Source organism: Ochlerotatus camptorhynchus, unplaced genomic scaffold, assembly GCF_037179485.1.
Source record: "Ochlerotatus camptorhynchus isolate MF236.1 unplaced genomic scaffold, CSIRO-AGI_Acam_v1.1 ptg000067l, whole genome shotgun sequence".
Classification (NCBI taxonomy): domain Eukaryota; kingdom Metazoa; phylum Arthropoda; class Insecta; order Diptera; family Culicidae; genus Ochlerotatus; species Ochlerotatus camptorhynchus.
In genome coordinates, this window is record NW_027040557.1 from 415104 (window position 1) to 440286 (window position 25183).

At 43.6% G+C, this 25183-nt stretch overlaps 3 protein-coding genes across 5 annotated transcripts in view; 1 reads left to right on the forward strand and 2 right to left on the reverse strand.

Moving 5' to 3' along the window:
• Window positions 1-267: 267 nt before the first annotated feature.
• Window positions 268-2766, reverse strand: Ipp (inositol polyphosphate 1-phosphatase). The gene is made up of 3 exons (XM_065216704.1): window positions 2268-2766; window positions 2081-2203; window positions 268-2018 (listed from the first exon to the last, which is right to left on the reverse strand). Exons 1-3 carry the CDS (start codon window positions 2475-2477, stop codon window positions 1266-1268), a joined length of 1086 nt encoding a protein of 361 aa, XP_065072776.1. The 5' UTR covers window positions 2478-2766; the 3' UTR covers window positions 268-1265.
• Window positions 2767-3216: 450 nt separating this feature from the next.
• Abi (tyrosine kinase Abl) lies at window positions 3217-5357 on the forward strand. 2 transcript variants are annotated; one of them, XM_065216809.1, is made up of 5 exons: window positions 3217-3312; window positions 3370-3514; window positions 3852-4645; window positions 4706-5117; window positions 5178-5357. In XM_065216809.1, exons 2-4 carry the CDS (start codon window positions 3399-3401, stop codon window positions 5113-5115), a joined length of 1320 nt encoding a protein of 439 aa, XP_065072881.1. In that variant the 5' UTR covers window positions 3217-3312; window positions 3370-3398; the 3' UTR covers window positions 5116-5117; window positions 5178-5357. The 2 variants fall into 2 exon arrangements, with proteins under 2 accessions (XP_065072881.1, XP_065072882.1); XM_065216810.1 differs by having other exon boundaries at window positions 3227-3312; window positions 3375-3514.
• A 58-nt stretch (window positions 5358-5415) lies between these two features.
• Window positions 5416-25183, reverse strand: part of Kif19A (Kinesin family member 19A) — a 47364-nt gene continuing 27596 nt past the window's right edge. Inside the window, exons 4-10 of one of the 2 annotated variants that reach the window (XM_065216784.1) lie at window positions 23837-23917; window positions 22902-23775; window positions 22692-22840; window positions 6114-6197; window positions 5926-6055; window positions 5720-5870; window positions 5416-5663 (exon numbers count right to left, since the gene is read on the reverse strand). In XM_065216784.1, coding sequence (XP_065072856.1) covers window positions 5474-5663; window positions 5720-5870; window positions 5926-6055; window positions 6114-6197; window positions 22692-22840; window positions 22902-23775; window positions 23837-23917 — 1659 coding nt within the window. In that variant the 3' untranslated portion in view covers window positions 5416-5473. Of the gene's footprint in view, window positions 5664-5719; window positions 5871-5925; window positions 6056-6113; window positions 6198-22691; window positions 22850-22901; window positions 23776-23836; window positions 23918-25183 lie in introns of both variants that reach the window. The other variant, XM_065216783.1, reaches the window with a different exon arrangement.

A 25183-nucleotide genomic window follows, 5' to 3' on the forward strand; every position in this document is an offset into this window, starting at 1 on the left:
GGTTTCCACGAGAATTACTCAGAAAAGAATATTTTTTCATGAATGAACTCTTATTCTAGCTTCAATATTTGTCTTTGTCCTTTTGAAAATTCATCCTTGCATTTATTTAAAATCATGAACGAGCTATTTTTTAAGATACAGTAATGACCCGATTTTGTCAGCCCCTCTGCGCATCAGACCAGATTGTCATATAATCGTAATTCAAAATCTTTCCCATTCATCTTCAAGATGGACTTTTGATGGATGTGAATTAAAAACAGGTAAACGGATTATTTTCACAAATAATTTATTAATGTTCTGTTAAATTACATATTACACCATCTGTTCGGCATTTTAAATGCACAACTATTTCTAAATATACATTAAAGCTTCGCTAATTGATGCTTGTTTAATATTCGTTTCACGCTAACACACATTGCTGAATGGTTATAGATATTTGTATATATTTGTTTCTGCAGTACAGCTTTATCATCAGATACGATCGCAAAACGGATACCCGTGGATCCACAATACAATAAATGCATCAATCTAAAAGTCATCTAAATAGCATCACATAATAATGTTTCCCTATTGCCTTCTACTTCAATAAAAATGATTCACAGATTTTAGAACAACTGTCCGAACGATATTTTTTTTTATTGTTATACTCATCTTGAAAGTGCAAACACATTCGCATCAGAAAAAGCATCTTCTATTAAGTACGAATTCACGGATATTCGACCAAATACAGGTTATCTATAATAGACATATATTTCCATTATATGTGTTCAAAACTTTATCTGAATGCCTGTATGTTTAGAATGATTAAAATATACTTTAAATTAAAGAACTTATATGATGGGATTTTAAAAGCAATGAGATCAATTTGATACAAATATGAAAGCATTAAGGTTTTGTACTATTGGTTTTTAAGATGATCAGTTTCACATTTAAGTTTATGCTTGGTTAATAAACTTAAGAAAAAAGAGCTATACTTATATTCGCCATCCGAGTGGTTTTCGCCAGTTGGATTTGATTACATCAAATTTGGCTTTGCGAACAGCGGTTAGAACATGTCCCTTTGGGATTGCAAAGAGTAATTTCATCTAGTATTCAACACTATCAACATTTAAATATCCAAATACCATTGTTTCCAACAACGAACAGCCGCTATTTCCAGTTTATTCGTTAGGTTTAATGATTAGTCGTTTTAGTATTTTTTTTTGTTGTTGTTGTTGTTGTGACATTTAATTAAAGGTAGTTTTGTATTTCCCATAAACGGCTGTTTATAATTTAAGGAAATCTTTGAATTTTTCGATGTTTCGATATGCAATTAGTCCACCTGTATTACGAGTGATCTTTGTATCACGATATGAAATTTTCTTTAAAGACTTGTTCACCAGTGTATCCTGCAAATCAAACAATTCGCCATCTAATGAACGTAGAATCGCTTGCGGAGCACAAGTGTCCCACTTGTAAGTGTTTGCCCGGCTGAGCAGAAACAGTTCAGCTTCCCCGGTACAAACTTTGAGAATTTTATATCCCGCACCAGATGAGTATATAATATCGTATTTTAGTTGTTTCTTAAGAAATTCTACGTATTTTGATTGTTCTGTGGGAGATAGCACTGCTATTTTTTCTTCTGTTTCAACAGACACTATGTTGTTATATTTCAAATCACCAATTGTAAGTCCCCAATAAACTTTGCCCTCGAACTCGTTCGTCTCGGGTTCGTTGGCAAAGGGTTGATTCACAACGCCAATAATTGGATTGCCTTGTGCAGTCTCATAAACGCCAATCAGCACGGTTACACACTTAAGCCCAGACGCCATGATATTAGGAAATTTCGAGTACTTTTCCTTCGCTTGAATATATTCCGCCGTGGCGTCGATAGGATCAATCCATATGCCCAGTTCGGTGATTTCATGGTCAAGAGAAACGGATTCGTTGGGAATTTGCCACTTATCCTCATCTACATCGATTTCCCTATACACCTCATCGATCAATCGCAATGCTGCGGTCTTGTCGCCATTCAGTACCTGAAATATGTTTACGTAACAAGTTTACTGTTCCATGATGCAATATGCAATGTATACACAACCTTTTGTAGGTTTTCTGTCGTCTCATTTCGATCATCCGATACGGAAATGACAACTGATTCACCGCAAGTATTGGTAAAATTAGGATTTTCTTCTCCTCTAATATTTTTACGAAGCTCTGGAAACTGAATAAATTTTCACTTGAAAATTTGCCGTCGATCAATGGGGGAAAAAAATCTGTCAAATTACCAATTTTCCTATGTCGTATTTTACAGATTCCTGTATCAAGCAGTCGGCTAGTGTTTTGAAATCATGTTCGAATCTAGCATTGGCCTCGTCCTTGGGCTTTTCCTGTATCAGCAACCCAAAGAGATGCTCATCCTGACGGCAAACTCTGGCAATGTTTGCCGCTTTTTCGGAAGCCTTTATTAGTTCCTTCAGCAATTGGATGGCTGACATTTTTCCAAACACTACACCAAGCACTTCCAAGACCAATATTCGGAATAAACAATTGTACGGCTCTGCTGAATCGTGTGTAACTTGCTAAACAACCTTCGGGAGCTTGATCACAGTTAAAAAGGAAGGGGAGTTGTATATGAACGGAGAGCTAAAAAGGGAGTTCAAGGATATACTGTACTAGTGCAAAAACTCTACGGACCCAATCTTTTCACCAATCAATTAAGACACACAGCGATATGTCCATATGTACGAGCACGTCAACCAAGGATAAGAAAAGCCTTATGATGGTTCTGTTTCCACAACGATAAGGATACGATGTCCTTAGGAATCCCAACTATTCTTATGGAATCCTTTACCTGTTGAAGACGTAAGTGCTATATAGCGTTTGACGTAAATGCAACGTTGCACAAGTAAGCGTTTTGATTTAATCTTTAAAACTGTTCAATACCTAACTAAACTGGACATGACCGCAGTAACTAAAATTCAAACAACATCAAAATGTAGAAAACGAATTTTGTAATTGCTACTATATTCTAAAAATAGTCAAGCAACAAAAAATAGAAGTCTACTAGGTTCAGTGTAACTGGTGATTTGAAAATAAGAGGGAACGCTTTGAAATGGATTTTATGGGAATAAAAATTATAGCAACCAGTACACGTCAAAAGACGATTTTACTTTTACTCAAAATAGACTGTGTCCATTTTGCTGTTTTACAAGACGAGCGGAAGAATGACAAATAGTTTCATTTATTTCCACAATTTTAGAAAATAAAAACTGTGTTATTGGACGTGTTTACCAGTATTTTTTTAGTGTACAAGTTGCTCCGTCGTTGGAGGTGAATGCGCTCAAAGAAATTTGAATACTAAATTAATCAAGTTCCTTCTGTCGTCAGTTTAGAGCTACGTAAAAGCATCAGTAAAAATGGACGACTTAATTGCTCTGATCCGGACGGAAATTCCGGAGGGGAGGCAGAATCTGCAGGAAAGCTACACCAATTTGGAACGGGTAGCCGAATATTGCGAAGATACCTATCATCGGTAAGTCCATGTCTAGTCTTTTTGGGGCTGCAATTGTGATAACGTCTGGAAGTGGATCAATATTTTCAATCGATATGGGTGGGGTTGGCTGGTGGGAAATGTCTTCTCAGAAAGTATATACTTCACAAGCATAGCAAAATCTCACGCCCCAGTTGTTTTCATTGCTAACGCCAGAAGCACCCACGCAGCTATTGTTTCACTCGAATGGGAAAAATTTCCCTTTCCGATCTTTCACCGCGATAATTAGGCAACCGTGTCTAGTCAGAGAGACATCCAAAGATCCCATGAGTGAGAGGTACAATTTTACCCAAATTGAACCTTTTGTTTGCTTTTTCAGTTCTGATAACAAAAAAGCATCTCTGGAGGAGACGAAAAACTACACCACTCAGTCGTTGGCCAGCGTTGCCTACCAGATCAACACTTTGGCTTACAACTTTCTGCAGTTGATGGATCTTCAGGCCACGCAGATGGCCGAAATGGAGTCCCAAATGAATCATATATCCCAAACGGTGATGATTCACAAGGAAAAGGTGGCTAGGAGAGAAATCGGCGTTTTGACGGCCAACAAGGTCAGTACCAGGCAGTACAAGATTGTGGCCCCGCTGAATCCGGAAAAGCCTATCAAATACGTGCGCAAGCCAATCGATTACGGTCTGCTGGATGAAATAGGACACGGAATAGCACTGACCAACAACAACAACAACCAGAAGAAGCATCGCATTTCGAGTCAGGGGTCCATTCAATCCCTATCGGTGACTAATATAACGGTTGGTCCCCCACCGACTACAAAACCACCAACGCCACCTCAGATGACCCGTAGTGCTGGGCACACAGGAACGCTTGGAAAAAACGCAAGTAATACCGGTACCTTAGGCAAAGCATCACGGGAATATCGTACCCCACCGGTGGTCATTCCACCGCAGGTTCCTTCGCATTATGCTCCAAATTTTCCGGTTGGACATCCCAGACGTACATCTGGCGGTGAACGTGGACCAGGATACAGTGCCCTTCCTATGCCAATGCCACCCAGTCAGATTGCAATGCATCATCCACCGCAGATTGGAATGGTCCATCCACTTCAGACTACAATTCAACATCAGTCTACATTTGACGAACGTAACAGTATGCCACGTGAGTATCTCTTTTGATCCCTGAAGCTGATGCCGATTTGATTTTTGCCATCACTTGCAGCACCACCGTCGCCACTGACAGTAACGCACGAGATGCCCGACCACGGCCATATTGGAATGCACACGCTAAGTCGGAACATGCCACGCCCTGGGTCACAATCCCCACCATTGCCACCGCCTCCTCCACCGGAAGAATCCGATCACGCCGATTTCGGACGACCTAGAAATACACAAAGCCTGGTTGCACCCATCGTCCCAGATGACCAAAACCTACCCGGATGGGTACCGAAGAACTACATCGAGAAGGTGGTCGCCATCTACGACTACTACGCCGATAAAGATGACGAGCTGAGCTTCCAGGAAAGTTCAGTGCTGTACGTGCTGAAGAAAAATGACGACGGGTGGTGGGAGGGCGTCATGGATGGAGTCACTGGACTGTTTCCGGGAAATTACGTTGAACCATGCGTATAAAGGTGAATAGAAGCTTTTGAATCTGCTTAGGAGTAATCAGCTTAAACTTCCTCTCTTTTCAGATAATAAACGAAATACTTCTACGGTACAATTCACGATAAAAGTTATTTGAAACTTCATTTCCATATACACTATTTAATCTGAATACTTTATGTAGCGCAGAAGACCGCAATTGGAAACAGTTTTCTGCATTATACCTAATTAATAACGAAAATAAACGTTGGGTAGTCATCTATATTAAACGGAAAGGTGTTTTTATTTTTCAAACATAACTTTAATTAGCTTTGGATCAATACATAACGTATCACGAAAGGAATTCTCAATTGGTAATGGGTTAGATCATGGAATAACTTCAGATTCAATCATCACTGGATGCGCTCTGTGTACTGCCGTAGCTGCTACGTAAACGGTTAATCGAGGGAAGCTTGGGTCCCACTGGTGCACCCATCACGCGATCCGGGTTGATCAGGTTGCCTTCTGCATCAATAGGAGGCAACGGCGAAGGGGACCACTCCGAGCTGGAACTGGAACTTCCCGGAGAATTCATGCTAAAACGAAAGCACAAGTCATTCATTATCTCTTTGAGGTGTATGAACATAATTACCCAAGCTCTCTGAGATTTATCGGAGGTAATTTACTATCGTAATAGTCACGGCTGGCCGTATAGAGACCACTGGTATAAGTACTAGCGTGAATTTCCTGTTGATACAAAGCGTACAGCTCGCGTAGATCCTCTGGAAGATCAACTTGCCCTTCTAAAATGCAACGATTGATTAACTCATCTTAGAGTCAAAGTAAAATTTGCTCTACCTTCAATAATTCTCCGCTGGGTGCTGATAATGTCCTCACATAGGCGCCTCTGACGCTCTGCTCGAAGAAGCTGCAGATCACGACGTCTGAGTTCCGCTTGGCGTGCCAATCGCTCCGCTTGCAGTGAAACCTAAAATAGGACAAACAGGTTCAGTTGCATCCGCCAACATCTGCTCAAGGACACATACCTTATCCGCTTCCAGCTCGTGAACCCTACACAGTAGGGATAAGAGTTCGCGTTCCTCATCGCTGCTGATTCTTTCCGGAAGTTCCTGGTTGTAACAACATTCGATAGAAAAGCGGAATAGGCAGTTTAAAAAAAAAACATTAATAGGTGCCGTCTCAAACTTAAAAGTCATTCCTTGTCAAGCGTTCGACTGATCCAGTAATCAGTTTTTTTTCCGCCCCGATCGGGGGGTTTATTTTTTACCCGTTTCCCTATTGGTGATTAGAGTGAAAAGTGTCACTAGTGGACCAATACGCTCAACGGAAACAGCGGCTTCGGCGAGACTGAAGGCTAGTCTTGTTCTTCTTCTTTGGCTTTATTACGTCCCAACTGGGACTTATCGCCGGCCCTCAGCATAGTGTTCGTTGTTAACTGTTAACTGTTGTTACTTAAGAGCTTTCTAACCCTGTACCTTTTTTGCATTATTTGTTTATTTGTTATGGTTGCATCAACAGACTAGAAATAGTCCCAATGATGTGTTGTAAAAAAGTACAGATTATACAGACGACATATATATACTACAGTTACTACAGTTACAAACGAAAATAACTAGGAAAGCATTGTCAAGTTACTAAAATTTTTCCTTTGGTTTGTTTTTTCCGTCGATCTTGTTTTCCGTGCTGAGCACCAATGCTACCGACGTGCCAGGAAGGCAGCTCCCACACCTGGACCCTACCTATCGACCCATCAAATCATGAACCGGGGACCAACGGCTTTACTTCCCATCCGAAGGAAGGCGTGATCATGTTGAACGTATCTATATTTTTATCATAGGGGCGCTGATCCACTGAACTCAAATTACAAAGCGCCCTATGCTCACCTTTTTTGTTATTTCTCTTGAAATTTTTTCCTTGCCGATAATACATAACACGTTTGCAATTGAAAGGTTGTGTCGCCAATAATTGTCCGAGTATATATCACATTTTCCCCACGCGGTAATCGGATTCCCTGTGCTGTTCTCGCCTGTTGTGGCCATTTCCTTCCAACAGGTTATGGGCCCAGTGAGGAATCGAGGAACTCGGTCGATTTAACGGAGAAAATTCGCGGAAGAAAGTTCGGTCGTTTGTTTTTTGGCGTCGTCGTCGTGCGGTTTGTTGCCTGGTGGTGATTTACCGGCGTGATTGAGTGAAAAATGGCGGATCCGGGAAAGTTTGCAATCAGCAAGCTTGGGAACTCCAACTATGCCAGTTGGAAGTTCCAGATGGAGATGTTTTTGATCCGGGAGGATCTTTGGCATGTCGTGGCTGATGCCAAGCCGGAGCCAGTTACTGAAGCCTGGACGAAAGCTGACCGAAAAGCCCGTGCCACATTGGGATTGTGCATTGACGAAAGTCAATATGTGTTAATTAAGGACAGTGACAGTGCGAAGGCGGTATGGGTTGCCTTGAAGGCATACCATGAAAAGTCGACAGCATCGTCGCAGCTATCGCTGCTAAATCGGCTGTGCGATGCAAAGTTAAGTGAAAACGGAAATGTGGAACAACATTTGCTGGAACTAGATGCACTGTTCGAGCGGTTGACAAATGCTGGACTTGAGTTGGCTGAGAAACTGAAGATCGCCATGGTGCTACGGAGCATGCCAGAATCTTATCATTTCTTGGCATCCGCTCTCGAAGCACGACCTGACGCGGACGTTACGATGCAGTTGGTGCGATCAAAGTTGATGGACGAATTTCACAAGCGGCAAGAACGGAGTGGAAAGTTTTCTTCTGGCGAACAAGTGCTCAAAACGCAGAATGTAAACAAAGACAAAGTGTGTTTCTTCTGCAAAAAGCCGGGACATTTTAAAGCTGACTGTCGTAAGTGGCAAAGTGTGAAAGAAAAGAACAGTAGTGGAGGCCCATCCGACAGAAAACCGGGTGGTAGCGGCCAACGTCCGGCGAAGGCTAAGCAAGTGAAAAATCCCGAAGATAACAGTGTGTGTTTCTCCGCTTACGTTGAGAGCGAAGCCATCTGTGCCGTGGCAAAAGTGGATCGGTTGTGGGCAATCGATAGTGGGGCATCTTGCCACATGACCAGCAGTGAAGGATTTTTCAATAAGCTGGAAAAGTCGTGTGTTACGGTAGTGATGGCGGACGGAAATCGCTCGAAATCTGGTGGTGTTGGCTATGGTTCCGTGAAAGGCATTGACGGAACCGGGGAGCCGGTTGAGATCAATCTGGACAAAGTGTTGTATGTGCCGAACCTCGACGGTGGGTTGTTGTCAGTCAGTAAAATGGCGGACAAAGGTTACAGTGTGCTATTCACGAAGAACAGTGTTGAAGTGCGTGATAAAGCGGAATCAGTCGTGGCCTTGGGAGAGAGGCGCGGTGGACTTTATTTTTTGAGTGAGTCAGAGATTGCAGCGGTCGCAAACCCCCAGTTCCATACAGTGAACTGCCAGCATACATGGCACCGACGATTCGGGCATCGTGACCCTGCAGTGTCCGAGAAGATCCAACAGGAAGATCTCGCTACCGGTTTGATCCTCGTGAACTGTGGTGCCAAGATAGTGTGTGAGCCGTGTATGGAAGGGAAGATGACTCGGTTGCCATACCCCAAACAGTCCGAGCGGAAGACGACGCAGCCGCTCCAGTTAATCCACACGGACGTCTGTGGTCCGATGAGCAACGTGACTCCCGGTGGAAAGAAGTATTTTTTAACCATCATTGATGATTTTAGCAGGTACGTAGTCATGTATTTGCTAAGAGAAAAATCCGAAGCGAAACAATGCATCATGAGCTTCGTGCGGATGGTTCAGAATAAATTTGGGAGAAAGTCACAGATAATCAGGTCTGATCGTGGCGGAGAATTCGTTAACCAGGAGCTTGAGCAATTCTATCGAGATGAAGGCATCCAGATGCAGCTGACTGCAGGCTACGCACCGCAGCAGAATGGCGTAGCGGAGCGGCGCAATCGCTACCTCCAGGAAATGGCGGTATGCATGCTCCTCGACGCCGGCCTGGACAAGAGATATTGGGGAGAGGCAATCGCTGCTGCTGCGTATATCCAGAACCGCTTGCCCTCAAGATCGGTGACGAAGACACCGATGGAACTTTGGTGCGGAGAGAAACCCGATCTGAGTCATCTAAAGGTGTTCGGATGTGAAGCATTCGTATTCATCCCAGATGCAAAACGAGGGAAGTTAGACAGCCGGGCTAAACGGCTAACATTCGTCGGCTACGCTTGTGGCTCCAAAGCGTATCGTTTCTTGGATAAGCAAACGAGCAAAATCGTCATCAGTAGGGATGCTCGTTTCCTCGAACTCGGACCAGAGCTGCAGGAGGAGTCAAGAAGCAATGCAGAGAAGCAGAAACGCACAGGTCACAAGAAACCGTCTATGACAAGGAACAAAGTTGTAGTGGAGAGCAGTTCGGATCAACTGGTCAGGATTGAGCCAGATTTCGTCGATAATGCAAGTATCGATGAGGAACCGGATTGTGAAGGTTTTTCGGATGAGGATTCTGACGACGACGAACCGCAGAGCGGCGAAGAGCAAGTGAACGACGGGCCGCAGGGCGGTAAAGAGCGAGTGAACAGCAGGCCGCATCGTAAAAATACCGGAGTACTGCCGGTTAAGTATCAAGATTTTGTCGTCGGACTGGTGAAGATGGAAGATCCGGAACCGAAGAACTACAGTGAAGCAGTGAACAGTGCCGGGAAGGACAAGTGGATTGAAGCTATGGACGCTGAATACCAGTCATTATTGTCGATGAGCACCTGGTCGTTGGTTCCGCTACCGGAGAATCGACGAGCAATTGGCTCGAAATGGGTATTCAGGAAGAAGAAGGACTTCGCTGGCCAAGTGGTGCGCCATAAGGCTAGGCTAGTTGCCCAGGGGTGCGAACAGCGTTACGGCAGTGATTTTGGTGAAGTTTTTGCGCCGGTTTCAATGCCGTCGACATTCCGGGTACTTCTGACAATAGCAGGTCACAGAAAGCTTCAAGTACGCCACATCGACGTGAAGAATGCTTACCTGAATGGAAGATTAAGTGAAGAAATTTATATGCGGCAGCCCCCGGGATACGCGGAGCCCAGAAAGGAGGAGTTGGTATGCAGGCTGCACCGTAGTTTGTACGGGCTGAAGCAGGCGGGACGCGTCTGGAATGCAACTGTGAAGGAAGTACTCCTGAGTTTGGGATTCCAGCAATCGGATTCAGATGCTTGCCTTTTTTCGAAGCAGTTAGATAACGGTGAGTGGCTATACCTTCTAATATATGTAGATGACATTGTATTGGTTGGTGGAGATGAGCATCAGCTGAACCTCTTGGAGCAAGATTTGAGCAAACATTTCCAAATCTCGTCGTTGGGACCGATAAGCCATTTTTTGGGTATCAAGGTTGACAAGAGCAACGATGGATTCTATTCCCTCAGCCAGAAAGCGTTCATCAAGGAAATCGCTGAACGCCATGGATTAAACGGAGCCAAGACATCGAGATACCCTCTGGACACAGGGTACATGAAGCAGACAGACTCCGAACCTTTAGTTGATAACGTTCAGTACCACAGCCTTGTTGGTGCGCTGTTGTACCTGGCAACGCAAACAAGGCCGGACATTGCAGCATCGGTGTCCATCCTCAGCCGTTGCACCAGCCACCCTACGCAGCGTGATTGGGTGGAACTGAAGCGCGTGGTTCGTTACTTGGTCGGTACTGAAAACTTGGTTTTACGTCTTGGAGATCAACGAAACGATGAACTGACTCTGATTGGATACAGTGATGCAGACTGGGCAGGAGATACCTCAGACCGCAAGTCTACCAGTGGATTTGTTTTTATGTTGGGAAGCGCCGTGGTCAGCTGGGGTAGTAGAAAGCAGAACTGTGTCACAATGTCTACTATGGAAGCAGAATATGTCGCGCTATCGGAGGCGGCACAGGAGGCAGTGTGGCTACGACGCCTGTTGTCCGAATTAGGTGTTGAACAGCAACAGCCAACGACGATTAACGAAGATAACCGCAGCTGTATCGACTTCGTTTCCCTCGAGCGCCAAAACAAGCGCAGCAAGCACATCGATACTCGACAACATCATGCGAAGGACTTATGTACGAAAGGATTAATTCAACTGGTCTACTGTCCAACTGATAGGATGGTGGCCGATGTTTTCACCAAACCTTTAGGACCGCAGAAGATCAATCAGTATGCAGCGGATCTAGGGCTAGCCAAGCTGATTGAAGGAGAGTTCGTTCAGTAGTTCAGCGAGGAGGAGTGTTGAACGTATCTATATTTTTATCATAGGGGCGCTGATCCACTGAACTAAAATTACAAAGCGCCCTATGCTCACCTTTTTTGTTATTTCTCTTGAAATTTTTTCCTTGCCGATAATACATAACACGTTTGCAATTGAAAGGTTGTGTCGCCAATAATTGTCCGAGTATATATCACATTTTCCCCACGCGGTAATCGGATTCCCTGTGCTGTTCTCGCCTGTTGTGGCCATTTCCTTCCAACAGATCAGAGATGTTATGCCTCAGAACATCCCGGCGGCGCCGACTGGGATTGTACCCAGGCCTGCTGGGGTGAGAGGTAATCATGCTTACCACTACACCACCGGCGCCGTTACTAAAAATTTATAAGTCTTAAATTTTACACTTAGCTGTTGGGCATCAAGCGCCTTCGGTCAGCAAAAAAGGCAGAGAATCTTCGGCGAAGCATATTCCGTGTCAAGTGGAAATCGAACATCGACGCTACTCGGTTGAACACTCGCTGCAAGCCGTAAATAGCGCTCCCTATGCTATAATTAGTTCGAAGAAGTGGAAGTCTCAGCATAAGACTGTTGCGTAGTGATCGAGGTTGAACATTAATGTTCACATGTTGCAGAATTGCTTCGCAGTCGATTCTTCCTTGCAGAGTATCGGCGACGGTTAAGGCTCTGAAAACATCTCTTCGGATACGTAAGGGCTCGACATTGATCAATTGGCAGCGATTCTCGTAGCTTGGAAGCCGAAGTGGGTATCTCCAAGGCAGCTTACGGAGCGCGAAGCGAAGAAAACGTCGTTGAACAGATTCAATTCGCTAGCAAGAGCAATAGAGCGATTTCAAGCAGTAAATGTCCGTGAAGTTCTTAGTAATCTTGAAGACAAAGCCAAGCGTTCTGGACGCTTTGTCGACGACATACGATATATGGTGTGAGTATGTCAGCTTTGAGTCTAGAAAAACGCATAAGTCTTTCACGCAGTGCACCCGTTCGATAGTCGTGCCTAGTAGTTTGTAGTTGAAAATAATCGGTTGTTTCTTGCGTGAGAAAGTAATAACTGTACACTTAGCTGGGTCGGTTTAGACTACACCAGTCAGCAAAGATGTCAATCTGATTTTGGAGAGAACGGCAGTCGGCGAGTGAGCGGATGCGCAGAAAAACTTTCAGATCGTCTGCAAACGATAATCGTGGCTCTGTGATAACATGGTGAACGTCGTCGAAGTACCAATGGTCCCAGATGGCTACCCTGAGGTATACCGGACTTTGCGCAGAAGCTTGCTGAGCGACAAGTACCCAAAGTTACTGTCAATTGACGCTTCGTGAGGTATGAACGAAACCATCTCAAAAGATTTCCACCGATCCCTAGCCTATCAAGCTTAGCGATCGCAATTTCGTGGTTCAGCTTATCGAAGGCTGCCGTAAGATCTGTGTAGATAACGTCCGTTTGGGTCCGAGCAATCAAACTGTCTGAGGCACAGCAGGTTCGTAGTTGTGGAACGCCCAGTTATGAATCCGTGTTGATCTGTACTTAGATATTGCTTGCAATGCGCATTTAGGGACTCTATGATAACCAATTCAAAAAGCTTTGATACAGCACTCAGCGACGTGATTCCCCGGTAGTTGTTTACGTCGCGTTTGCTTCCCTTTTTATGAACAGGAAACATATCCGCAGCCTTCCAGCAAGACGGAAAGATGCCGCTGGAATAGGCGGCGCAGTGGATCTAAAAGAAAGTGATGTTTTTTTTAAGAATAATCGACGGAACACCATCGGGTCCAGCCTTAGTTGAAGTCTTAAGTTTAGATGCTGCTCTAGAAATCGTATCTGTAGTGGCTTCGACCATGCTGAGCGTTTGGTTGATCAAAGGAACATTACTGGCCGCGGAAGTAATGATATTAGCGGAGAGTTGCTCGTCTTCAAACACACTAGCAAATTTGGCTGAGAACAGGTTGCAAAAGTCTTGTTGATTTCCAGCAGATTCACCATTAAAAATCATGGAAGAGGGTAAGCCGACTTCCCTGCGTTGCTCATTTACGAAGTTCCAGAAGGATTTCGGGAGTGATTTTAGCCGCCGTTGAATCCTCCTTTGATAGCATTGAAAACAGAGATGACTTAGCTGCTTATACTCGTGATTGAGTCTGACATAGTAGCATTTCAGCGGCAGTGTGCGGAGTTTAGTAAATCTTCTGGGAGCAGCCTTCTTAGTTCTTTTCAACGAGCGAAGATCTTTCGTCATCCACGGGACGCGATTAGTAGAATTGTGTGGCAAGTACAATATTACTCCGAATCGAACCTGCTTTATACCGACTGAGCATCCTTTTGTTGCGCCCAAGTAACCAATAATTCCGTTAATAGCACGATAAGGGCTCTTTTTGCAATACAAGGCTGATATAAGACTTTAAATGTTTATTTATGGGTTCATTAGATGCGTTTCATTTGCTTCATTTGAATGGTTTAGAAATACCAAATAACGAATGGAGAATGATTTGGCGTTTGTTTTGCGGAAGTTTGCGATAGACAGTTTAATTTGAGGTTATATTCATTCTAATCACAATTAAACTGCATAAAATTGAATCGTGCTTCACGTTGTAGGTGGGGTATGAGGCCTACAGCCACTTCTAGGATTAATGTTAATGTTCCTTAGTTACGCCAATGTATCTACTGCCTTTGTTTCAATCATAATCAGTTTTTTCCCACAAATTGCTTATTTTTTAATAACTCTGCACGTATTTGATGAAACTGATAGAAAAAAAAAGAGTTTGAGGATCCTAAGTAATTCGTATTTATTTGCAATATTAATATTAGGGTGGGTGAGCCAGTAGTGGAGGTACTAAGAAAATTTATGAATTAAAAAATTACATATACAATGTACACACAATTGTTATACGTCAATCCATAGCTTTCAACCTCTATTTTGATAGAAAAATATTACATTGTAATAAAATTGCATAATATTTTAGAAAGATCGTCCTCCATTAATAGGAACACTGTTCCAATAGTTGTGGTAGTTTGCTAACTTTGGTTCCTATAATAGTTTCTTATGGGTTCCACTATTATAGGAACACTACCGCAACTATAGGTTCAAAGGAGTGAAAATCTTAAGGAAAATTAATAATTTTCCTTCACTTTTGGGCATATTTTAATATTGAAATAAGCAAATATGCTTTATTTTAGGAGAGCTACCGATGAAAAATAATCTTATCCGGATCCTCCTCGCTATTCCGGCACAACCTCCATACCGCAACTATAGGTACACCACTATTACTGGAACACCTACCCTACATTGTACGAGGTACAATGAAATTTCGAATAAATTTACATCGATGGGTGTAATATTGTATCTGCTGTTTTGCTATTACACCAATATCTCAGCATGAATTACGTTGATTGGTATGACCTTTTTTGCTGCATAGGATTTCATTTTCATGTTCAAGCACAGAAGGGGTTCATAGGGCCAGGTCTCCAGTGAAACATCACTGTCTATGCTGCACAAGGGTAGAGGTAAAGATTTGGCACCACAGAATAATAATCACAGGGATTAAGTGAATCCTGCTTGAGATGCCGGATAGAGAGGAATAGTTTTTCAAGTAGGGGATAGTCAGAGTAACAGTGGTAATAGTAAAAGTTGGAAAGTAAAAGTACAGAGGACCATGTTTTGCACTACCTGTTATTCTTGTTTTATGACATCTGGAAAATCTATCAAATTACCGAAGGTAACTAAATTAAAATGAGAGAGAGTTATGTTAGTTTTGATCCGTATTTAGCCCTGCTGACCATTCTAGCACTATTTGAAAGGAAATTGTTGTTAGATCGTGTGATACTGCTACTACTACCTACTACTACTATGTTAGATGTATGACATGTCAAGTTTCATTAGAGCAGAACACTGTTTTAAAATGCAACTTAATGTTTCAATTAAGGTTTACTACTTGTATTTCAATAAATGATTCAATTAGGATTTTGCTTTCCTGTAAATTTCATGAATTGATTTTCGAAAATTTGCTCAAAAGGGTTTGGTCTACATGTTGCCGAAAACATACTAAAGCACAACAGTCCAAAAGCAAACCTTCCGCATCCTAACTATTTTGCTAATCTACTTAATGTTATTAGACTGTCCGATTTTTTAAATTTAAGTTCATTTGATGATTATGATATCTCATTAGTCTAATTTAATAAATATATGAAATCTTCAATCTACCTAATCAATCATATCCCATGCTTTTTTAAGTACCTGCACTTGTGCTTGTTATCTAAAATTTACCGTGTTTCAAGTACTTTTGACTTTAACCTATATTTCTAGATAAAGCTGGAATTAGGGCGTAACAGCTTTTGTAAACAATGACTTCTCTCAATGATTTATACGAATTCAAGGCACGCCCACGCAAACCAACACAACCATCGAGTAGGAGAAGTCTTCCTCTACCCGATGATGAAGATTTGCGTTGACTAGCCCTGACTTTCTAGAAATCATCGAAAGAATTCATTGTTTACAAAAGCTGTTACGCCCTAATTCCAGCTCTATTAAGATTTATTGTATTTTAGTTCGTCCCAGGTGACACCTTCAAGTGACTAAAATGCTTCACTTTGAAGTTACTTTCCTAACTGATTTTAAATTATATAGGGTATATGCTCCACCTACGCTCACACCTTTCCACTATGTCGCACCACAAAAATACGTATGGGAATTGGTTTGGTTGAAAGCTTTCTTCAGAGCACACTTCAGTGAGAAGTGTTTTTTTTACGTAGGACTACGTCTGTGATTTCTATATGGGGGTACACTTTGTGAAAACCATAAATTGGAACATGTAACAAAATTATACGGATTTGTTAAGTTTAAGACTTTATTATTTTTCAAAATTTGAAAATTGCAAGAATGTGCAACTGTTGCTATAATAATTAAAATGATCACCAATTGCCTGCGCAAGCGATTTCCCTAACACAGATTTCAAAGTTGGTCGGTTAATGCTGGGTAATGCCAAATATATCATATTAACAATATGATCCATTCATGCCTTTTCCAAATGCTGCAATGGCGACCCGCAAAATATTGCTTCACGCACCATCTTGCGTTGAAAAAGGTCAGCAACATTCATTCAATTACAATCCAGGGGTGCGAATATAGCACTTATTACTAAAGTAAGAGTCAAATTAATTAGGGGGTTGGTGTCAGGCCCTGCGAGCCAGCCGTAAAAAAAGCATTGCAACGGAAAATCAGCAACAGAGGAATACGAACCGAGACCAACGGCAACGACCCCAGCGACGAATTAGGACTTGCGATTGGAACCTCGGCACGTGGAACTGTCGATCTGTCAATTTCATCGGGAGCACCCGAATACTCGCCAATCTACTGAAGGACCGCGGATTCGGCATCGTAGCGCTGCAGGAGGTGTGTTGGACAGGATCCATGGTGCGAACGTTCAGAGGTAATCATACCATCTACCAGAGTTGCGGCAACACACGCGAGCTGGGCACAGCTTTCATCGTGATGGGCGAAATGCAGAAGCGCGTGATCGGTTGGTGGCCGATCGACGAAAGAATGTGCAGGTTGAGGATCAAGGGCCGATTCTTCAACTTTAGCATAATCAACGTGCACAGCCCTCACTCCGGAAGCACTGATGATGACAAGGACGCATTTTACGCGCAGCTCGACCGCGAGTACGATCGCTGCCCAAGCCACGACGTCAAGATCATCATAGGACACCTAAACGCTCAGGTAGGCCAGGAGGAGGAATTCAGACCGACGATTGGAAAGTTCAGCGCCCACTAGCTGACGAACGGGAACGGCCTACGACTCATCGATTTCGCCGCCTCCAAGAACATGGCCATACGTAGCACCTTCTTCCAACACAGCCTCCCCTATCGTTACACCTGGAGATCACCACAGCAGACGGAATCGCAAATCGACCACGTTCTAATTGATGGACGGCACTTCTCCGACATTATCGACGTCAGGACCTATCGTGGCGCTAACATCGACTCTGACCACTACCTGGTAATGGTCAAATTGCGCCCAAAACTTTCGGTCATCAACAATGTACGGTACCGACGCCCGCCACGGTACAACCTAGAGCGACTGAAGCAACCGGATTTCGCCTTAGCATACGCGCAGAATCTCGAGGCAGCGTTGCCAGAGGAGGGCGAGCTTGATGTGCCCCCTCTAGAGGACTGATGGAGTACAGTAAAAGCAGCCATCACCGCCGCAGCCGAGAGTACCATCGGGTACGTGGGAAGAAGTCGACGGAATGAATGGTTCAACGAGGAGTGCAGAGCGATTTTGGAGGAGAAGAACGCAGCGCGGGCGGTAATGCTGCAGCATGGAACCCGACAGAACGTGGAACGGTATAAACAGAAGCGGAAACAGCAGACCCGCATCTTTCGGGAGAAAAAACGCCGCCTGGAAGAAGTGGAGTGCGAGGAAATGGAACTGCTGTGCCGTTCCCAAGAAACACGGAAGTTCTACCAGAAGCTTAACGCATCCCGCAACGGCTTCGTGCCGCGAGCCGAAATGTGCAAGGATAAGGACGGGAGCCTCTTGACGGACGGACGTGAGGTGATTGAAAGGAGGAAGCAGCAATTCGATGCGCACCTGAATGGCGAGGAGAACGTAGGCACGGGAGACCAGCGCAATGGAGGAAATGACTACGTCAGTGGAGCAGAGGACGGAACTGACCCAACTCCCACGCTGAGGGAAGTTAAGGATTCCATTCAGCAGCTCAAAAACAACAAAGCAGCTGGTAAGGATGGTATCGCAGCCGAACTCATCAAGATGGGCCCAGAAAAGTTGGCCACCTGCCTGCACCGGATGATAGTCAGGATCTGGGAAACAGAACAGCTACCGGAGGAGTGGAAGAAGGGGGTAATCTGCCCCATTCACAAGAAAGGCGACCATTTGGAATGTGAGAACTTCAGAGCGATCACCATTTTGAATGCCGCCTACAAAGTGCTATCCCAGATCATCTTCCGTCGTCTATCACCTAAAATGACCGAGTTCGTGGGAAGTTATCAAGCCGGCTGCATTGACGGCCGATCGACAACGGACCAGATCTTCTCCGTACGGCAAATCCTCCAGAAATGCCGTGAATACCAGGTCCCAACGCATCATTTGTTCATCGACTTTAAGGCGGCATACGACAGTATCGACCGCACAGAGCTATGGAAAATCATGGACGAGAACGGCTTTCCTGGGAAGCTGATCAGACTGATCAAAGCAACGATGGACGGTGTGCAAAACTGCGTAAGGGTTTCGGGTGAACTATCCAGTTCATTTGAATCTAGCAGGGGACTGCGACAAGGTGACGGACTCTCATGCCTACTCTTCAACATTGCTCTAGAAGGTGTAATGTGACGAGCCGGGCTCAACTGCCGGGGTACGATTTTCACGAAATCCGGTCAATTTGTGTGCTTTGCGGACGACATGGACATTATCGCAAGAACATTTGAAACGGTGGCAGAACTATACACCCGCCTGAAACACGAAGCAGCAAAGGTTGGACTGGTGGTGAGTGCGTCAAAAACAAAGTACATGCTAGTAGGCGGAACCGAACATGACAGGATTCGTCTAGGAAGTAATGTCACGATAGACGGGGATACTTTCGAGGTAGTGGCGGAATTCGTTTACCTTGGATCCTTAATGACGGCTGACAACAATGTGAGTCGTGAAATACGAAGGCGCATCATCAGTGGAAGTCGTGCCTACTACGGGCTCCAGAAGAAACTACGGTCAAAAAAGCTTCACCCCCGCACCAAATGTACCATATACAGAACTCTAATAAGACCGGTGGTCCTCTATAGACACGAGACATGGACTATGCTCGAGGAGGACCTGCAAGCACTCGGAGTTTTCGAGCGACGTGTGCTAAGGACGATCTTCGGCGGTGTGCAGGAGAACGGTGAGTGGCGGCGAAGAATGAACCACGAGCTCGCTGCACTCTACGGTGCACACACTACGTACCGCAGTGCGAACATAGATTCGGACCACTACCTAGTTGCAGTATGCATGCGCTCAAAACTCTCGACGGTGCATAACACACGTCGAAGTCGAACGCCGCGACCCAACATTGAGCAACTACGGGACGCCGGAATTGCCCAGGACTACGCGCAGCAGCTGGAAGTTGCACTACCCACGGAAGAGCAGCTTGGCGTAGCTTCTCTTGAAGATGGCTGGAGGGACATCCGTTCAGCCATAGGTAGTACTGCTGCAGCGGCACTAGGTACTGCAATCCCGGACCGAAGAAATGACTGGTTTGACGGCGAATGCAAACTGTTAGTAGAGGAGAAGAATGCAGCACGGGCGAGAATGCTGCAACACCGCACGAGATTGAATGTGGAGCGATACAGACAAGCGCGGAACAGACAAAACTCGGTTTTCCGAAGGAAGAAGCGTCAGCAGGAAGACCGAGATCGCGAGGCGATGGAAAATCTGTACCGCGTAAACGACACACGGAAATTCTACGAGAAGCTAAATAGTTCGCGCAAAGGCTACGTGCCGCAAGCCGATATGTGCAAGGACTTGGACGGTAACCTTCTCACGAACGAGTGTGAGGTGATTGAGAGGTGGAAGCAGTACTATGACGAGCACCTCAACGGTGAAGCAGCAGAAAACGAAGGTGGCACGGCAACAGACCTTGGAGCACGCGCAGAAGACGACAGGCTACCGGCCCCTGATCTTCAAGAAGTTGAGGAGGAGATCGGTCGGCTGAAGAACAACAAAGCAACTGGTGTAGATCAACTACCAAGTGAGCTATTGAAATACGATGGTGAAGCACTGGCTAGAGCGCTTCACTGGGTAATTGCCAAGATTTGGGAGGAGGGGATATTACCGGAGGAGTGGATGGAAGGTGTCGTATGCCGAATCTACAAAAAGGGCGACAAGTTGGATTGCTGCAACTACCGCGCGATCACACTGCTGAGCGCCGCCTACAAGGTACTCTCCCAAATTCTATGCCGCCGTCTGTCACCATATGCAAGAGAGTTCGTGGGGCAATACCAGGCGGGATTCATGGGTGCCCGCGCTACCACGGACCAAATTTTCGCGATTCGGCAGGTTCTGCAGAAATGCCGCGAATACAACGTGCCCACACATCATTTGTTCATCGATTTCAAATCCGCATACGACACAATCGATCGAGATCAGCTATGGCAGATTATGCACGAGTACGGATTTCCGGATAAACTGACGCGATTGGTCAAGGCGACGATGGATCGAGTGATGTGCGTTGTTCGAGTATCGGGGACACTCTCGAGTTCCTTTGAATCTCGAAGGGGGTTACGGCAGGGTGATGGACTTTCGTGTCTACTGTTCAACATCGCGTTAGAAGGTGTGATCAGAAGAGCTGGGATAGACACGAGTGGCACGATATTCAGGAAGTCCATCCAGCTCCTTGGTTTCGCCGATGACATTGGCACACAGATAAAATGAGGGGTTAGTGGAATTTACTCGGGAATTTCCTATGTTGCGAGGGGTGAATCGATTAGCTTGGGACCGAAGATAGTACCAGAGCTGTGCCAAAAATTTGAGCTCTTTTCTTTGGGACCTTCCTGTCTTAGAGTCTATGGTTGTATCACATACTATCTTCGGTCTCAAGCTAATCCATGCACCCCTCGAAACATAGGAAAATTCACGAACCCCTCATTTTATCTGTCAAACTTGCATAGCAAATCAAAACAAACATAGTGTAGTACTAGAATTTCGACTAGAATGGAGTACGTTAATCATTTGCTTGGGACAAATAGACTAGTCAAGTAGTGAGCCAATTTAAAATCGTTAGTTTCGAATTGATTATTGGTTGTATCCCGTAGAATCATTGAAAAAATAAACAATAAAGGCAATGGAGCACTATTAATTGAGAAATAGTAGAATTTTAAAATTTCAATCTCATACCTCACTGTGCAAATTTGGAAATCTGCATCATAAAGCCATTGTTTTTTAAGATGGGTGCAAGATACCAACGTTTAATGGCATATCGGAATCATGAATTTGTCCTGAATCAATTTTAATTTTATGCTGCAATTAAAATAATAGCTAACATTAATTAAAAAATCCGAAAAGACTATCCAACAAACATTGGAAGCAGAGTAAGAGCTTGTTCAGGCAAAAATATACTTCTTCAGTAAAAAATATGGCTTGTTTAGCCTTTAATCAGCACCAATTATTTGTTGGGTATTGGATAAAACAATACACCGGAGCAGACACGACAGTGATTCTTGCTACATTAGTATTTCATTTAATGATTGATCAAACAACGAAAATTGTTACTACCAGAAACTGCCATTTTCAAAAGAATTTTAATTGAAAAATTGCTGAAATGTTGCATTAAAATCGCTTTACAAAGCAAATTAAGCGATTTACAATATTGCTGTCTTCAGAAAAGTTATGTATTTTGATAATTTTGAGAAAATAGTATAACACGTCGAATAGATTAGTTAAGGTTTATGATGCAAACAAATATCTTGCTAGACTTATGATGTAGAAACTTAGTGCCTTGAGCAAATTTTCATGAAATTTATAGCTCTATAACTTTGTTGAAGACATAATCCTATTATCTAGTGATTACAGTTGGTTTTTTCTAAATATAACACCACTTAAAAAAATTGTACATGCATAGGGTTTTTTATCTAATTTCCGTCCTACTAAGCACAACCCGCGCTTTACCTCTCTTTTCTGAACGAATTTAAACAAAAAAAATGGAATATTTCTGTGAAAGATAACTTGCAAATTAATTCACCTTTCCATACGTACCGTTGGATTTGATAAAGAGTCACAAACTGTTGAGATATTGTCTAAAATCTAACACTGCTTCTTTCTACGAGTTTCAATTCCGTCCTAACGCATTGAAACGCCATTAGATTTTCTTCGTCCTACGGATAAGCGTAGAAAAAGGGGATTCGCTAGGAGCGTTTCTTTTGTTTTGAGAACAATGAGCGTAAATATTCAAACAATGCGCTCTAATAGGATTTATGTTGTAGCTAATGAACTAACTCATCGAAATGAACCTAGTATTGATTTGTGCATGGTGAAATCATTGATATTATTGATCTTTTCTGATTGATAGAACGGAAATGGGCGATTACGACGAAGTAGCGCGCTACCCTATTTAGAAAGTTGCAGAATAACATTTCAAGAAACTTTTTCCAATACTCCAAAATATCGGGAAAGCTATTAAAAAGGATCTTGCCTGCCTTTTTTCAGAATCGTCCCACTGTACGAAGTTTTGGTTTTGGTTTCAGGTTTGTTTTGAAGTTTGAAACTTGATAGATTTAATTTTGACTGGTCCAAATAGGTCCAAATATGTCATTCAATTGTATACAACACAAACTACCGATAAAGATGCCCAGGTTTCACAATTGATAAAAAAAAAAGATAAACTTACGTCTTCCAGTGCAACTCCTCTCTTCCTGCATTCCTCCAAGTCATGCTCGGTTGCCACCCGTATCTCGCGGTACCGTTTGACCTCCTTTTCTATGGCTGACAGCTCGTTCCAGGCAGAACGCAACGCTGAATTCCCTTCGGAGTCGGAATCTACAATGACTGCGATTTGTTAAAATTTAGAATGTCACAAAACCACCAGGCTCTAACATACCATCATCCTCATCCATCCGATCGTATAGCTTTCCCTGTCGACTTTGCCAGTGTGATATGACCATATGCTGTCGTTCTGAATCCAGTTCCAATCCCAACAGATGACTGTCCGCCTCCAGAAGCCTTCGCCGAAGTCTCATCTGCTGCTTGAAAGTTTGTACAATTTGCTCTCGAAGGTACTTCAGTTCGACTTTCTTTTGCTGATCTTCTGGTTGTTGTTGTCTTTGAAGCGCAGCACCACTCCGTGGACGATCCGACATCATTTTCGACTTTAGCCTACCAACCTCATCCCGTAGTTCAGCTACCATGCCTTGATAGTGTGCAATCGGTAGCTCTCGATTCTCCTCCAAGATGGTTGGATTTTGCAAACGAGTGGTAATGTGATTAGCTCGATCTGCATAAACAAGCGTATTTTTGGTTTCGTCTCGGTGCTTCGCTTCCGGAGCAACATGTGCGATCATAACCGTCTTGCAACGACCGCTGAGTGCCTCTTTGAGCAATCTGGTGAGTTTGGAATCTCGGTAGTTGACGTATCGTGCCCCGCCTGCTAGTGCATTAATACAGTTGCCAAGTGCCAGTAGACTGCGATTTATGTGAGCTCCTTCCTGGAGACGTTTGCCACGGTTTTTGGTTTTCCTGGCACGCTCCGATCCAGCAAGATCGGTTAAAAACAATCGGCCTTGTTTGGTTCCTATAGGTGTCTGATTGAGCACGGTGATGCTAAGCAACGCATGGCTACGGGACGACGTCTGGTTGGCAGCCGTTGGTTCAACCGTTCGCGCTTTGTTGCCTTTCATTAGCAATTGGATGACTTCTTGACGCGAGGTGGTAGATATTTCCGATAGGCCCGCTACCGATTGATTGCCTTTGTTATCCTAGGGATATGTAAACTGTGAGCAACGTGTCTGGAGACATGATTAATGACATTATACTTACTTCACGTAGCTCCAATGGGCCACCTGGATTGAGCAAGTCTCGAATTAACTCGTTATAAATTTCCAAATAGGATAGAGATATCTATGCAACATTTACATTGAGAGATGAAAAGAAATAAAGTGACAATACATGTTACAAACGTATTTTGATAACATTCAACTTGAGCGTGTAAAGAATTAAATTTAAAAAAACATTCTAACACCTCTTCGTTGAACCGTTTCCGTATATGGAAGCTTGCGTACGGTTCAATGGGAATCCATATACCTAAATAAAAAATACCACGTGGCTACACATCATTTCACTTCATCAGTAAACCTGCTCGCTGTACCTACACCAAAGTGAGTGCTTTTCGATGTTGTCAGAGTCAATTTCGTTGCATTCGTTGACTATTCGTCATCTACCACGCGTGGGACAGAACGAACAGAGACACTAATCACGGTGAAAAAGCATCATCCCGACTTTCGATTTTTTAATTCACCATTCAGAGTGCGTAAATTGACGTTGGCCTACTGTGTGCTATGTAGCTAATACTCATTGCCGTGGCTAATAGGAGTACCTAGGGGGTCAGGCCCCCTCCAAAATGATCCAGGTCCCCAGAATTTTTAGTAGATTTATATTATTTATATTGTCGACATTATGGTCCACAAAAACATTGGAGGTACCTGCATAATCCTGCAGGGGGGAAGGCATCCTAGGCACCCCCATTAGCTACGCCAATGCTAATACTGTTCATAATAAAAGCCTAAAATATTAAAAGGTTGGATCATAAAACCATGAACCACTATCAGACTCCATAATGAATTGTGAACAAAAACAATGAATTAACGTTGTTGGTTTTCTTCAAAGTAAAGTAAAGAACGAAAAAGTAGGTTCAATGCTGGTCACCATAGTCCCAGGAGCAAGTCAATGGCGAATATTAACCTTGAGACAACCTGAAGCGTTGCTTATCATCCGTTTGGAATCAAGTGAAATTCCTGTTGACATGGACTTTCTAGGTATAGGTTGAGTGATTTTGTTAGAGTGCCAGAGAAACTAACTAACGAGTGGACCAAAATAGATCTGTTTGCGAGTATGGCACCTTTTTCCCCTGTGAAAGTTTATGGCTTTGCGTGACTTCACCAACCAACGGCTCATTAACGTCAACGGACTTTTCTAGGTGGAGTGCCTTTCATGACTGGAATGCAATTGACGGTTGGGTGCTGCAGCTTATGTTGTTGATACCGGGATTCGAAGTATTTGCAGTTATTTTTTTCAGCAAGCTTTTTGACTCAAATTTGGAACAGTTAAAAATTACAGAATGATTAAGTTTCGATAAACTTATAAAATTTCTGAATTAATACATAATCG

Bases quoted from the DNA above. Each gene is read 5' to 3' on its own strand.
- Abi (XM_065216809.1), top strand. From the start codon at position 3,399: ATGGACGACTTAATTGCTCTGATCCGGACGGAAATTCCGGAGGGGAGG. The intron at 3,515-3,851 runs GTAAGTCCATGT...TTGCTTTTTCAG, and splicing joins TGCGAAGATACCTATCATCG to TTCTGATAACAAAAAAGCAT. The intron at 4,646-4,705 runs GTGAGTATCTCT...CATCACTTGCAG, and splicing joins CGAACGTAACAGTATGCCAC to CACCACCGTCGCCACTGACA.
- Ipp (XM_065216704.1), bottom strand. From the start codon at position 2,477: ATGTCAGCCATCCAATTGCTGAAGGAACTAATAAAGGCTTCCGAAAAA. The intron at 2,204-2,267 runs GTAATTTGACAG...AAATTTATTCAG, and splicing joins AATACGACATAGGAAAATTG to TTTCCAGAGCTTCGTAAAAA. The intron at 2,019-2,080 runs GTTGTGTATACA...AACATATTTCAG, and splicing joins CGACAGAAAACCTACAAAAG to GTACTGAATGGCGACAAGAC.